Source organism: Eleutherodactylus coqui, chromosome 1 (assembly GCF_035609145.1).
Source record: "Eleutherodactylus coqui strain aEleCoq1 chromosome 1, aEleCoq1.hap1, whole genome shotgun sequence".
Classification (NCBI taxonomy): domain Eukaryota; kingdom Metazoa; phylum Chordata; class Amphibia; order Anura; family Eleutherodactylidae; genus Eleutherodactylus; species Eleutherodactylus coqui.
This window is the reverse complement of record NC_089837.1, coordinates 125409512-125422664: the sequence shown is the minus strand read 5'-3', so window position 1 is coordinate 125422664 and position 13153 is coordinate 125409512. Positions and strand designations below refer to the sequence as shown.

Sequence of the window (13153 nt, the reverse complement as noted above, 5' to 3'; positions counted from 1 at the left end):
TCCTGTTTCTATTATCCGGCAAGAGTCTGGTAGATTCCCTAATAAATGTTTCATGCCAGTAACCACACCGGAACGCCTCATTCCTGCGGAGACTGGCAATTTTACCACTAGTTTGCAAGAGTTGTGCCCCGCCATAGCAAGCATCTCCAAGAGTACAGGCCTATCCACTCAGACATGTTTTTGGCTTGTATGCTGGCCATGTATTCCAAGGAAAGCACACGGACCATTTATAGTCCATCAAGCTTCTAACATGGTCAATCTTTCACATACACTCACCCCAATGTTCTACGGGGCCGGGTGACAAGAGGAAGAAAAGGGGGATACATGGACAGACTCTTTCTGGGAGTTTGTCTGACAAGATGTTGGAAAATATTTGTAGTGACCCCCGAAAGCAGAACAGTGAAATACTTTGGAAAGCGGTACCGGATTCGGCTTACTCATCTAGTAGTGTGGTATGCAGAATCCTTGCTTATATAGAATACTGGTAAGAAGTCTCATAATGCCTTCCACACACCATGCAGTCTGGTCTTGGGATCAATGAGGAGTCAGGCTAAGCGGTCTATAAATATTAGGTTGCTCTCTAATCCTTATAATGCCAACATGTGTAAAGGAACGGAACGCGTGCTGGCAAACTGACGAGTCCAGTGCCAGAAAAGTGGGATTATCTATTTCTTTACTTATAGATAGTTAGGGATTAAATTTAGGAGGAGAAGACATCCACGAGTCATTATGGTTGGAGAGGGTGAGGTGGCTTCACCCCACCTGTTATAGGTACCCCTACCTTCTCCTCCGGACCCTGCCACTGGTGACTTTTGCAAAATGCAGTTTACAGTGTGTAATCTAATGGGACATTGCATTTATATTTCAAGTGTCATCAAATCACAACTGACTGTGGAAAGTAGAACTTTGACCACCAGGCTTTCCACGGTACATGGCAGAGGAGGCCAGTGCTAATATTCCATTAGTTAACATCTGTGGCCTTCTAAATAAGATCTGTGTACAATTCCTAAATTCCTACCCATTAAAGGAATAAGCGGGCGAACACTTTTTTTTTTTTTTTTTTTGGGGGGGGGGGGGGGGGGGAACAAAAAAAAAAGTTTTGATTCGTTAAGGTCCCCATTGAGAACAGCGTGGTGGACACAGATATTCTTTCTGGAAAAACTGTCAGAAACGAATGGAAACCTGCTGAAACGAAGACATAGTAGTCTCCATGTTGAGGCCCTGAACTTGGGAACTCCTGTACTTCAGGCGGCGGCTCTGCCAGCTGAGCTATCCAGCCTTTTAGATAGCTCCCCTGCATGCCTTGGTCCTGGTTCCCTGCTCCTGTTTCCCTGAATGGCCCCAACCTGTACCTTGATTAGCTACACCATATAAACCTGGCCTAGCAGCTTCTATCCTTGCAAAAATATTGTGCTCCCTGCCAGTAGTCAAGCTCTCCTCACCTGTCGCTCCTCTATACTTTTACCTGACATACCTACCTGTGGCTTGCCTGACCATGCTACTGATCCGCACCAGTCACAACAAGGAACTCCAAACTTGAACCAGATTGTTATACTCCATTTCAGCAGCTTTCAGTAAAAGCGGAGATAGTTTCTGATCAGGCCCCATCCAGGGGTGCACCTTTCGGGATTTTAGATGACAGTACTCCTGGACAGAGACCATAACTAGATATGGAGGATGTGTGTTCCCTGCAGTCTGATAAGGAATCAGGGCACTGGGGATCAGAGTCCACCGTTAGTGGCCATCATTGGTTCATCATCAAGAGTTGAAGCCCTCCCACCTATATGTACTATGCCATTCTCTCAATAATCTTTATACATATAGAAACTTTTGATGACAGATATTACCGAGGAATACAAGTAAAATACCACCAGAAATGCTGAAACGTGTTGTTTTCATTACGTCTACATACCTTCCCCATCAAATGTTCCTTGTCCTCTTAGAATTTTGCGCTTCAGAAAACAAGAAAAAAAAACAAAAAAACAGCTGGTTATTAATGGGAGTATTATAGTATTATAAATCAGACTGCGGAAATCTACGAGAGATAACACGCTATTTATATATCTAAGTAAACACAGTAAATAACACTGGAGCACGGCACTCAGGAAGCGCTCCACCAGCCTCCGGTCACGGGGACAGCAGAACTACATACATGATATACTACAGAGCAGCGCTCCCCCACCTGCCAGTCTCCAGCTGAGTACAAAATGACATGACACCAAAACACAGAAGAGATGCCCAAATCTATGGAGGATTTCACTTTTCTTCTATGTAGTGAATTAAAGGGATTGTCCAAGATTAAGAAACAGCGCCCCTCTTGTCAGTGGGCTGTGTCTGGTATTACAGCTCATCCCTATTCAAGTTAATTCCAGACAAAGTCCACATACCATTTTGTCAAACTAATTTTGACCAAGGGCCACATCAGCCTTATGGTTGCATTCAAAGGGCCAATTCTTCTGCGCATAATACACAATAAACAGAACCCATTGATTTCAATAGGTTCATTTACATAAGTGTACTTCTTTTTTTGCATGCTGTGCAATCGGATGGAGAATACGCGGTGCGACCTATTTTGATGTGTATTATGCACTGCAATAGGCAATTGAAGTGAATGGGTGTGGGTTAATATACAGTGAATACGCAGGAAACCTGATAATTCACTGCACATTTGCATACCACTTTAATGAGCCTGTCTGTTAAAAAGGGCAGAGGAAAGCGATTTTTGGTCACACAGATATGCAGCATATTAGCATGCCTGAAATGTGCTTACACCTGTGTAGAATGAGCCCTAATAGTGACCCCCATGGTGGCAGCAGTAGTAACAGTGACCACCATAGTAGGTATGTTGCCAAGGTATGTTGCCCGGCCAGAGGCCAATAGCAACTCCCCCTATAGACCTATGGCCAGGCAGCATCCCTACAGGCTTTACACTCACCGCGCCTGCAGCTTTAGTCCAGCGACAGCCACTGCTGAGTCTATGACTGCTGACCTCTCAGCTCAGCGCAGACACCAGTGGTCAGCAGTCACAGACTCAGCAGCGGCTACTGAGTGTTACCAATTGGGTGATCCCTAAACACTAATATTGTCCAATCAGTGAGGAATCACCACTTTGACATGAGGGGAAGGTAACACCCAATTGTCAATTTATTCATACAGGAATAACAGAGGGAAAGTTCAATGCAGCGTTATGAAAAAGATGCTTCAGAGTTGTTATTTCATGAGAAAAACAGACATGCCAAGATTAGTGACAGGTCCTAGAGAAAAAAAAATAACTATTATTATAGGACTACTCTGGCTAAAACAAGTTCTTTCATCCCTACACCCTCACCTAATTGGCTGTAACACTCTGGAGTCTCCTATGTGTACTGCAGTCACTTCCATGCAGTGCATCATCCTATCTGATGCTTATGAGACACCATATTGATGCTGAGATTTCTTCAAGCTCACTTTCACTATGCTCTGCTTGCACTCCCATGCTGCATCAGCACAGCATCACATAAGTTACTAGAACTTGTACCATCTCTGCCTGCTGGAAGGACAGTGTCATTATCTTTAGTATCCTATATTCATCTAAATAAAACTACAGACCAAAAATATACAGTCAGGAGGATGAACGGTCATCTCCTTCACTATAACTATCTGACAGAAGCCTCCAATCATCACCAGTAACTGTGATAGGAGCTTCTGTGTCCCCCTCTAAAGAGCTTGTGTGGTACAATCTATCACACAGGACTAGTTGATTAGCCTGAGAGCACATAGAGTATACCTAAGCTGGTCAGGATGAGATCACATGACCACCTGAGGAGGAGGACAACTCCAGGCGTTTCAGATTGAAAGGAATAACCAAACAAGGCAACACTAGCTCAAATATATATATTTTCTTCAGATTAAGACCAGCATATAAAACACCATACGGTATGTTCATAACTACAGCCAAAGTTCATGAAGTCGATACACATTATCAAGGTGTGGATACGATCTAAAATGCACGTATTAGATAAACCTCTGGTTATCACCATCATCAGATTAGTCATTAACGGAGGTCAAACACTACCATGATAGAACTACAGTACTTACTTTTATTCTCCCCAGACTTGAAAAGCGTTCTTTATCTTCTACAACGGCTTTGAGGATTGGCTGAGACATTCTATTATTCTTCTTTCTATCTGTCGAACTGTTAAAATCCACACCACTTACTACCGCCCTTCGATATGAGGTGGACCTGAGCCCCCTACGTAGCGTGCCAGGGCTTTCCGTCTCGTTATCTGCATCTCCCGGAGAGGCCACGCGGCTACTAGTGCTGGTCTCTACCATGCTTCGGGTCTTGTGTAACCTTTTGCCGGGCTCCATATTCTGATTGTTCTGTGTGCTATTCTTATTTGTCGTCACCTTTATATCCGAGGCCAAGTCTTTGGGAATGATTTGTCGCTCCCCTACTTTGAGGGACACTGCGCTATTTGTACTCAGAATGATGGACTGCCTCTCCGGGTTAGATTGGACTCTTTGTAGAGGTTGTTTTCCTTCTATAGGAGATTTGGGAGAACTGGGAACGGAATCTGAAATAAGAATCTCTGTGTCCTGCGTTAATTGAGACTGATTGCAGTTATTAGTGGTAACCATCCCATTAGATAGCAATCCAGATCCGAACACAATCTTCTCCTGGTCAGGCGTTAATGTTACACTGCTAGATGTCCGCCTTGAAAGCATTGGTTTTTGGCTTGGAGAAGAAAAGTTTTCACCGTTCGTAAAAGTAATCGAATTACTAGAAACCAATTTTAAGACCTGAGATGAACGCTTGTGGCTTGGGAAGGATGATTTATATTCCAGAGATGATAGGGATGATGCTGGGTGCAATTTCCCATTAGGACGGTGCAAGGAAGTTCCTCCTTGGAGATGTATCTTGCTCTCCGGAGAACTTGTAATCCTTTCGGGAGGTTGGGTTACTGTAAAACACTGCTTGTCCTCCACTGGGAAATCTGTAATAAGCAATCCATTCGGGCTCTGATAAGACTGTGGTCTCGGTCTGGGGCTGTAGAATAGTCCTTCTCCGTGCGGGACATGAGAATTAGCTTTCCTCCACAATGGAACAAACTTCACATCACTGGGAAACTCCACCTCACTTTCTGCCTCCATGGCAACGTTTGTTCATTCTTCAAAAGCCACCAAAATCCTAAAGAAGGTCATGAATCCTCCAACAATCTGCCATTCCTAGAAAAGAGGTAATGTCAGGTACCAGAGAGAAAAAAGCATTCGGTTTGATTCCTGCAATGCCCATTTAATTACTTCACAACTACTATGGTATGCTAGAGTCATCAGATGAGGCAGAATTAACCACTGCAGCCAGGAATGTTACAATGTATCACCATGTAGCACAAATAAACAAAAACGGTTTAAACAAAACAAATGTTCTACAAGTCCAGGAAGTTACGGTACTTCTCATACTCTGCATCTATTTACCTGCATGAGGGGAGAAATGAAACAATATGATGGTTTTCTGTATATTTACTTATAGAAATTACACCCCACAAGCCTTATAATTCATTGCTGGAATAAACTCAACTGACCATTTTTCACTGATGGAAAATGGAGCCACCGATACATTTTCCATTGTAGTCGATTGGTAAGAGCTATAGTAACATTGTGTGCCCACACCACGCTCTTATGTTATATGGAAAGTGAAATATAGGGCATGGGGATTGGAAAATCTGCAGGGTGCCCTCAAATCAGAGCAGATTTGTTTTTCTGCACCATAAGGCCGCCTGCACACGAGCGGAAATTCCGCGGCGGGATTTCCCGCGGAATTTCCGCCGCTGGAAGCCTGCATAGGATTGCATTTACAAACGCAATCCTATGTAGACGGCCGCGATTTGGCCGCACAAAATATTGCACGGCAAACAAATCACGGCATGCTCTATTTCTGTGCGGGGCTCGCTCCGGTCTGCACATGCGCCAGCTGCCCAGCAAGCCGGCACATCCAACAGCCAGAGCCGGCAGGGGGGTGCGGGTGAGTACGCGCTGGTCCCTGCAGGCACTTGGGTCGGGTCCGGCGGCTCTCGCTGCCGGATCCAACCCACCCGTCTGCAGGCGGCCTAAGGCTCTGCTCACATGGGGCGATTTCCAGTGGAATGTCCGCAGCAGGCATTCCACTGCAGATCAGCCGTGGAACGCCTGCCTCCAAACCCGCACCATTTGCTGTGGGTTTTGAAGCTGGTTTCGTCGCGAATTCCTGTGCAGAATTCAGCCCCTCACTGAGAAGAGGTGAATTCTACAGCAGAGACGGCGATAAAATTGACATGCCGCGGATTTGAATTCTGCGCCGCAAGTCAATTTCTGCCCGGGTTTTGTGCAGGGTATTTTCACAGCTTGTGGATGACATTTTTCTAATCCGTTCTGTGTGAATCCCCTTTAGGCCTCTTTCACACGAGCGCTGTTTTAGCACTGATTAGCGCTAAAAAGAACCCATGGTTTCCTATGGGTGCTTTCGGATGAGCGATTTTTTGACGCTCCGAGAAACAGGGCTCGTGTGAAAGAGCCCTTAGGGTGCCTTTACACAAGCCGCAAACAGAAAATCAAGGAAAATACAGCTAATCCACAGCGTCTAATTCTGCACTTAAAAAGTGTGGATTTTGCAGCAAAATTTGCATGCACAAAACGCATAGAATAGAACCTACTGATTTCAATGGATCTGTTCACATTTCTGTATTGTGCGTACGTATTATTGTCAATGGGAGAAGGGGTGCAAATAATATGTAAGGAGATGCGTAATACGCTACGTAATACCGCTGAAAAAATAATGCAAAAAAGCCAGTTGTCACTGTTTCCTGGCAACGTGCATAAAAAAAGTAGTTGATGTTCATAAAACTGCTTAATTGCTGCATTTTTACGCATTCCGCAGAGATTTTAACCCTTTCCAATCCACTGTCTGACCTATGAAGACATTATGATTTAAGGCTGTACAGCTTCGATGTTGGAAGACATCTGTCGGGGTTCTCTTACTGTATATTGCCAACCTCTCTGCTGTCGGAGTCTATCCAATGTGTCGCCTCATGCAGTACTGGCTTTAGCCAGCAGATAGTGCTGTTGTATAATGGCAGAAAAAGAGTAAGCCCCCCTAAGAAGAGCAGGATACAAATTGGATTGGAAAGCGTTAATGAAGAATTATGTAACGCATGTAAAACCTGCATGTCTGAAGGCACTAATGCAAAAAAAAAAAAATTGTGCTGTATGCGGTCCTAATTGCGTCCGTAAAAAATAAGCCAGTATAGATAATGCCTTAGGGTGCCCTTAGACACCTTTAGGGCTTAAACAGACGAGCGCATGCACAAATACACTCGTCGCTACGGAGCATATTTGCGCATGAACTAGTCAAAATTCCTTTTTTTCTTCACTGTTTAAATTTCACACTATAGCGCGCTGTAAAAAAAAAAAAAAAAAAGCTGGAAAATAGGTCCTGCCCTATCTTTTCTCGCACGTAGTATTAACGCATGAGAGTCCTGCTAGTCAAAACAAAACCATTGAAGTATATATTTTTTGGCCGCAAAACGTGACAAGAACACGGCCATGTGTTTAAACTCTATTAGTGTGAACATCGCAGATCTTACTCTTGCGTATTGAAAAGCCACAGTGTTTTACAGTACAAGCCGTGCGGATGCGAGTTCCCGCCCATACGCTGCAGAGGACGTAAACTGGCTGCAGTGCGGCTTTTAAATCCACAGCGTGTGAAATTATACTGCGGAGTTTTACCCCAGATTTCACGCCCTCCAACGAGGGGTAAAATCTGCAGCGAGTCTGCAGAAGAGTCTGCTGGAAGTTGCGGATTTTCCATTGTGAGATTACGTCCCGCATGGGTGTTCCCTCATGTTGTAAATGTTCAAAAAAACCACATTTACACTATAAAATGCCCCGAACTACACGTGTGACCCCCGCATAGTAGGAGATGTGATCTAGTAGGAGCCGAGGTTGGTAACGATCCCATCACTATAACCTGTTATCTTCTGCCAGCCTCTAGTGCAGACGTGTCGCTTCGCATATACTTCGCTGTCAGCTCCAGTAACCACAGTTGTCACAGGAGCCGGAGCATCATGGGTTAAACCATCCTGAGTCCACAGCCGGGATGATGGGTATACCCTTCAGGTGTCCCATGAATTCCCTCTCACTAACCAGCTCCCATGTCTGACAGCCGGCTCCACCATACAATCTCTCCGCACCTCCTGATGGAGGAAAACCAATCTGTCTACAAAGGAAAGTTCTCTAAGACAAGAAAAAAAGTGGAGCCTGGGGGGGGGGGGGGGGGGGGATGACAGCGGGAGAGCTGCTGGTAGTGGGGGTGACAGGAGGGGGGCATAGGAGCAGGTAGTGGGAGTGCCAGGTGGGGGCATAGGAGCCAATGTGTGGGCAGAGGGGAACCCAAACCTATAATTAGCCCATAATAAAGAAGAAAACTGCCTCACCTGCGGGACACCCGACACCTCACCTATCCGGACAGGTGATGTCCGGCCGCCATAATGATAATGGGACTGGGACTTGTAGTGTATTGTATACAGCCACTGTCAGGGTATGCTGGGACTTGTAGTGTATTGTACACAGCCACTGTCAGGGTATGCTGGGACTTGTAGTGTATTGTACACAGCCACTGTCAGGGTATGCTGGGACTTGTAGTGCATTGAGTCACTGGAAAAGCTGCTAGGAAGTATAGTATGTAAGGACTGTTGGGATATGCTGGGACTTGTAGAATAAAGGCTGTGATATAATATGCTGGGATTTATAGTGTAGTGTTACTCTCCATGGAAATGCTGGGATTTGTAGTGTACAGTGTCGTAATGCAAAGACTGTCAGGAGATGCGCTGGGATCTGTAGTGCAGCCGGGGTTGCGCTGGGATCTGTAGTGCAGCCGGGGTTGCGCTGGGATCTGTAGTGCGCTCCCATGGGGATGAGATTGGATTTATAGTGTGCTGCTGTGGAGTTATGCTGAGATTTGTAGTGCATATCTGTGAGGGTCTGTTGGGAATTGTACAGCATATTCTGGGATTTATAGTATAATACTGTGGGGTCTGCTGGGACGTGTAGTGCCGCTCAGGGTGTGCTGGGACGTGTAGTGCCGCTCAGGGTGTGCTGGGACGTGTAGTGCCGCTCAGGGTGTGCTGGGACGTGTAGTGCCGCTCAGGGTGTGCTGGGACGTGTAGTGCCGCTCAGGGTGTGCTGGGACGTGTAGTGCCGCTCAGGGTGTGCTGGGATCTGTAGTGCCGCTCAGGGTGTGCTGGGACGTGTAGTGCCGCTCAGGGTGTGCTGGGACGTGTAGTGCCGCTCAGTCTGCCGCCTACCTGTGCTCCGGACGCTCTTCCCTGCTGTCCCTCAGTAGGTGATGCCGGTGTTCTCCATGACAGCGCTGACCTCTGACTCCCCGCGGACCTCCGCCTACAACACGCCGCGCTCCGTGGAAGCTCCTCCGTCAGTGAGAACAGGCTGGACGGATAAGTAGCGCACGTAGGGAGGTGAGCAGAGTGTCAGGAACGCGGCTGCCGGACTCTACTGAACTCTGCCTCCACTACTCCGCAGCCATTCCTGCAGCGCGTCACCTAGCGGTGCTGCAAGTTACTGACTCGAAGTAGACTGCTCCGCTGTGCTCGCTACAATGCGCCACCCAGTGGTGAGTCCCACTCATTCATCAGATGGATCCCGGCATGAAGCGTCTTTGCAGCCCGTGACCGCACTGGTTACCGTCTGTTAATTCTAGGCTTGCTACAAATTATCTTTCTATCTATCTATCTATCTGTCTGTCTGTCTGTACCAACATATTCTGCAGCACTTTACAAATCAGATGCTGTATGTACAGATATTACATACAATATTAAACTACTAAACGATTTGAACAAGAGTCTGTGGGAGTTTGCTTCGCTTTTCGTCAAAAGACAGGTCATGGATTATTTTTTGATGATGCAAGGAAAAATTGCGGCTGAAAATCACTGGCAATTTGGCGATTTTCAGTTGTGGCTAAAAATGGCCCATGTAAATGAATGCACTGGGACCCAATGCTTTACGTGGGCGCATGGCATTTTCCAGTGACATTTTCTTGCGGCTAATAGCTGCCAGAAAATGATCCTGTGGATGAGGCCTTATGCTTCTTAGCAGGGCCATTCAGATTGTGTGGAATCATTTCCATGGTTACAAGTATTGGACATTTATCAGTTTTTTCATCAGTTCTTTCAGTCTGGCAACTCCTTGTGCCTCCATATAAAATGAGAGCGACATGGGGGTGCCATTGTCTTATTATGGATTCATACTACATGGATCCCAAATATGGCCATCTGCATGACACATTTATAACTTTAGGAAACTTCAAGTTCAGCCAGCTTATTTGTCCATCGTTCAGCACCTTATAAGCTTTATTTTAGTCTAAAGTCTTTAAATGGGACCCAGACTGCCATAAAACAGCCAATATCTGCTGATGTGTTGACACAAGAATTAGAACTTCCATGGTAGCACCTCTGTGTGTATTCTCGCCACTCCTGCTTCTAAGGCCTCGTTCACATGAGTGTGGTTTTAGTGCAGTATAAGTGTGTGAAAAAATCGTACCTATACTATACTAAAGATCGTGTGAAAGGGCAATTTTTCACACGCAGAAGACCCAAGCTTCAAGCTCGTGAAAATCAACCATTCACTGGAGCAGCATGTTGTTTTAAAAAAGCGCAGCTGCTCCAGGAGAAGATCGCGATGCTGCTTCTGTGACAGCTGCGGCAGGGGATTCCTTTCCCTGCAGGGATGCCAGGCTGTCGCATCCAAGGGTTGCCACATGTTTTCAATGGGGCCTGCTGGCCCCATTAAAAACAGTGGGAGGACGTCACGTTTTCCTGCTGCGGCAGGGATGAAGGGAACCCCCGCAGGGATGCGAGGCTGTTTACATGTGAAAACGCCTCGCATCCAGGGATTTTCAGCAGGATGGCAAGGGCGATATCGGGTCGTGAATCAGTGTGAAGTAGTCCAGAGAGATTTTCCCATAGTCCCGCTCTCACTCCCTGCTCTGGGGATCCCCAAGGGATATCCCCATAGGGTAGAGAGAGTGGGCGGGGCTATAGGGCTTCTCACAGGGATTCCCCATAGCAAAGAGAGCAGGTGGGGCTAGAGGGTGGATCCCTCTAGCCATGCTCTCTCCTCCCACACTCTAGGAAAAGCTCTGTCACCCGCTCTCCAAAATTACTTGGGGAGAGAGGTGCAGGGAATTCCCCTTACTGCCCCCTGCTGCCAGCGAATTGCCCAGCAGCAGGGCTGGAGGAATTCTCTGCTGCTTATTTTCCTACGCACGAGTTTCCATAGACTCCTGCATATCGCCCACCAAAGATCCTATGTTTTCTCGCAGCATAGCCTTATTCACACGAGCGTATATCATGTTTTCCTGCCCGGCCGATAAACCCTGCCCATCTGATGCATTGGTTTACAATGTATCAGGTCAGATGCGGGTATTCCCATGGCATAAAAGCACCCGGCCGTCCAAGATAACGCATAGGAGCACATTTCGGCCGGGCGCTTTTACGTCGGCCAGGAAAGATAGTTCAGGAACTATCTTCCTAGCTGGAATATGGCGGTGGCTCCCATAGACTCCTATGGGAGCCAATGGTAACTGCCAGAGAAGGAAGGTGGGTGGGAGTTTAGCAGCGTGTCTGCTAACCTCCCACCCCCTTCCCTCCTTCTCTCCACCCCTTGCCGGCTGTTTGCAATGGGAAGGGGCGGGGCAGGGCAGGAGCTATGTAGCCATGCATGTTCTGTCTTTTGAAGGCGCGAGTATTTTGCGTGTCCTTCATGTGAACGCTTCTATAGGTAACCATTGGTTCTATTAGACGTGGTCATTTCACTCACCTGTAATGCGCTAAAACCACGCTCATGTGAAGAGGGCCTCAGGCCATAGCTTCTGACAGGAGCACTAAGTTCTGGAGTTGTCATTCAAGGAATTTTTCAGACTTGTCACCAGACGCCCTGATAAAACCCGTCTTATGTTATTACCATTATGTGTTTGTTTGTATTTTCTTGCTGAAAGTTGCAACAGCTGGAAACATTTTCACAAGCTGCAGTCAGTCAAGATGAAAGCAGCCTGACACTTCCAAGTCTGTGGAAGAGGGCCAGTTATACATCCCCTCTCCTGCGGGACTTGAAGTTTCTGTGAATGGAATATTTTTCATGACACCAACATTCCATGGCAGTTCTTTAATACGACCCACGCTCAAATGATTGCAAAATCTATTGCAACATCATCCTGGCGTTTCTGTCCTGCGCTCTGGCAGTGGGGAGCCATTGTCTCAGTGACTAGGAATCCTGATAACAAATCTCTCGCCTATCAGATTTTCCTAGGCATAAACTATAGATTTATGTTCTGCCACATACAACACGCTTGTATAGTGCCGCTGGTAGAGAGGGTCATATTATACTTAATTACAATGGGGGTTTCATTAACCCCTTAAGGACCAGGCTGTTTTGCAGATAAAAGATCAGTGACTTTTTAGGCCGGTTTCACACGGGCGTCAAAGTTGCGCGATTTTCTTGCGTTGCGACGATGCTAAAAATTACATATAAGTGAAGTCCATGCTTTCCTATAGGTTTATACACATTTGTGATGTTTTGTAGCATGCGACATTGCGAGTCAAAAACCTTGTGGGTTTCGTGATTTGCCTGCGACTTGCAAGGTTTTGCAGCCCATGTTTCCCTATGGAACTTTTCTCTCTCTTGCATCGCATCACATGAAAACGGAAATCCTACTGTCAAAGCCCTAAACTGCAGGAAAAAAAAAACATCACCTAAGAGGCGCTGTCATCTCCGGTGCACCTTCTTCCTTGAAGCTCTCTGGCACTTGCTTGAAGTCTTCTGTGAGCTCTTCCTCGATTGTAGGATCAAAACCCCCGCCTCCAGGAAGGGCTGGCTGTGACTGGTTAAAGAGCGCCGTGGCACAGCTAATCAGAGTCAACGCTCGAGGAACCAATCACAGCCATTCACTGTATCAATACATGCTTCACATACATCTATCTGCTTTGTAGCGATGTCACATCGCTACAAAATCTCGTAATTTTGTAGCCCATGTGGAAGAGGCCTTATGCTTCCAATGATTCTTTTTAAAAAATTGCTTGTTGGGAGGGGCATGGCAGAGTTACAAATTATTGTATTATTTGCT

The 13153-nt window shown here is 46.4% G+C and overlaps 1 protein-coding gene across 1 annotated transcript in view; it reads right to left on the bottom strand.

Moving 5' to 3' along the window:
- ARHGEF26 (Rho guanine nucleotide exchange factor 26) overlaps window positions 1-9550 on the bottom strand; it is a 129284-nt gene extending 119734 nt beyond the window's left edge. Inside the window, exons 1-3 of the mRNA XM_066600111.1 lie at window positions 9321-9550; window positions 4078-5208; window positions 1913-1952 (exon numbers count right to left, since the gene is read on the bottom strand). Of these exons, the coding sequence (XP_066456208.1) occupies window positions 1913-1952; window positions 4078-5133 (1096 nt within the window). The 5' untranslated portion in view covers window positions 5134-5208; window positions 9321-9550. The remainder of the gene's footprint in view (window positions 1-1912; window positions 1953-4077; window positions 5209-9320) is intronic.
- Window positions 9551-13153: the final 3603 nt, after the last annotated feature.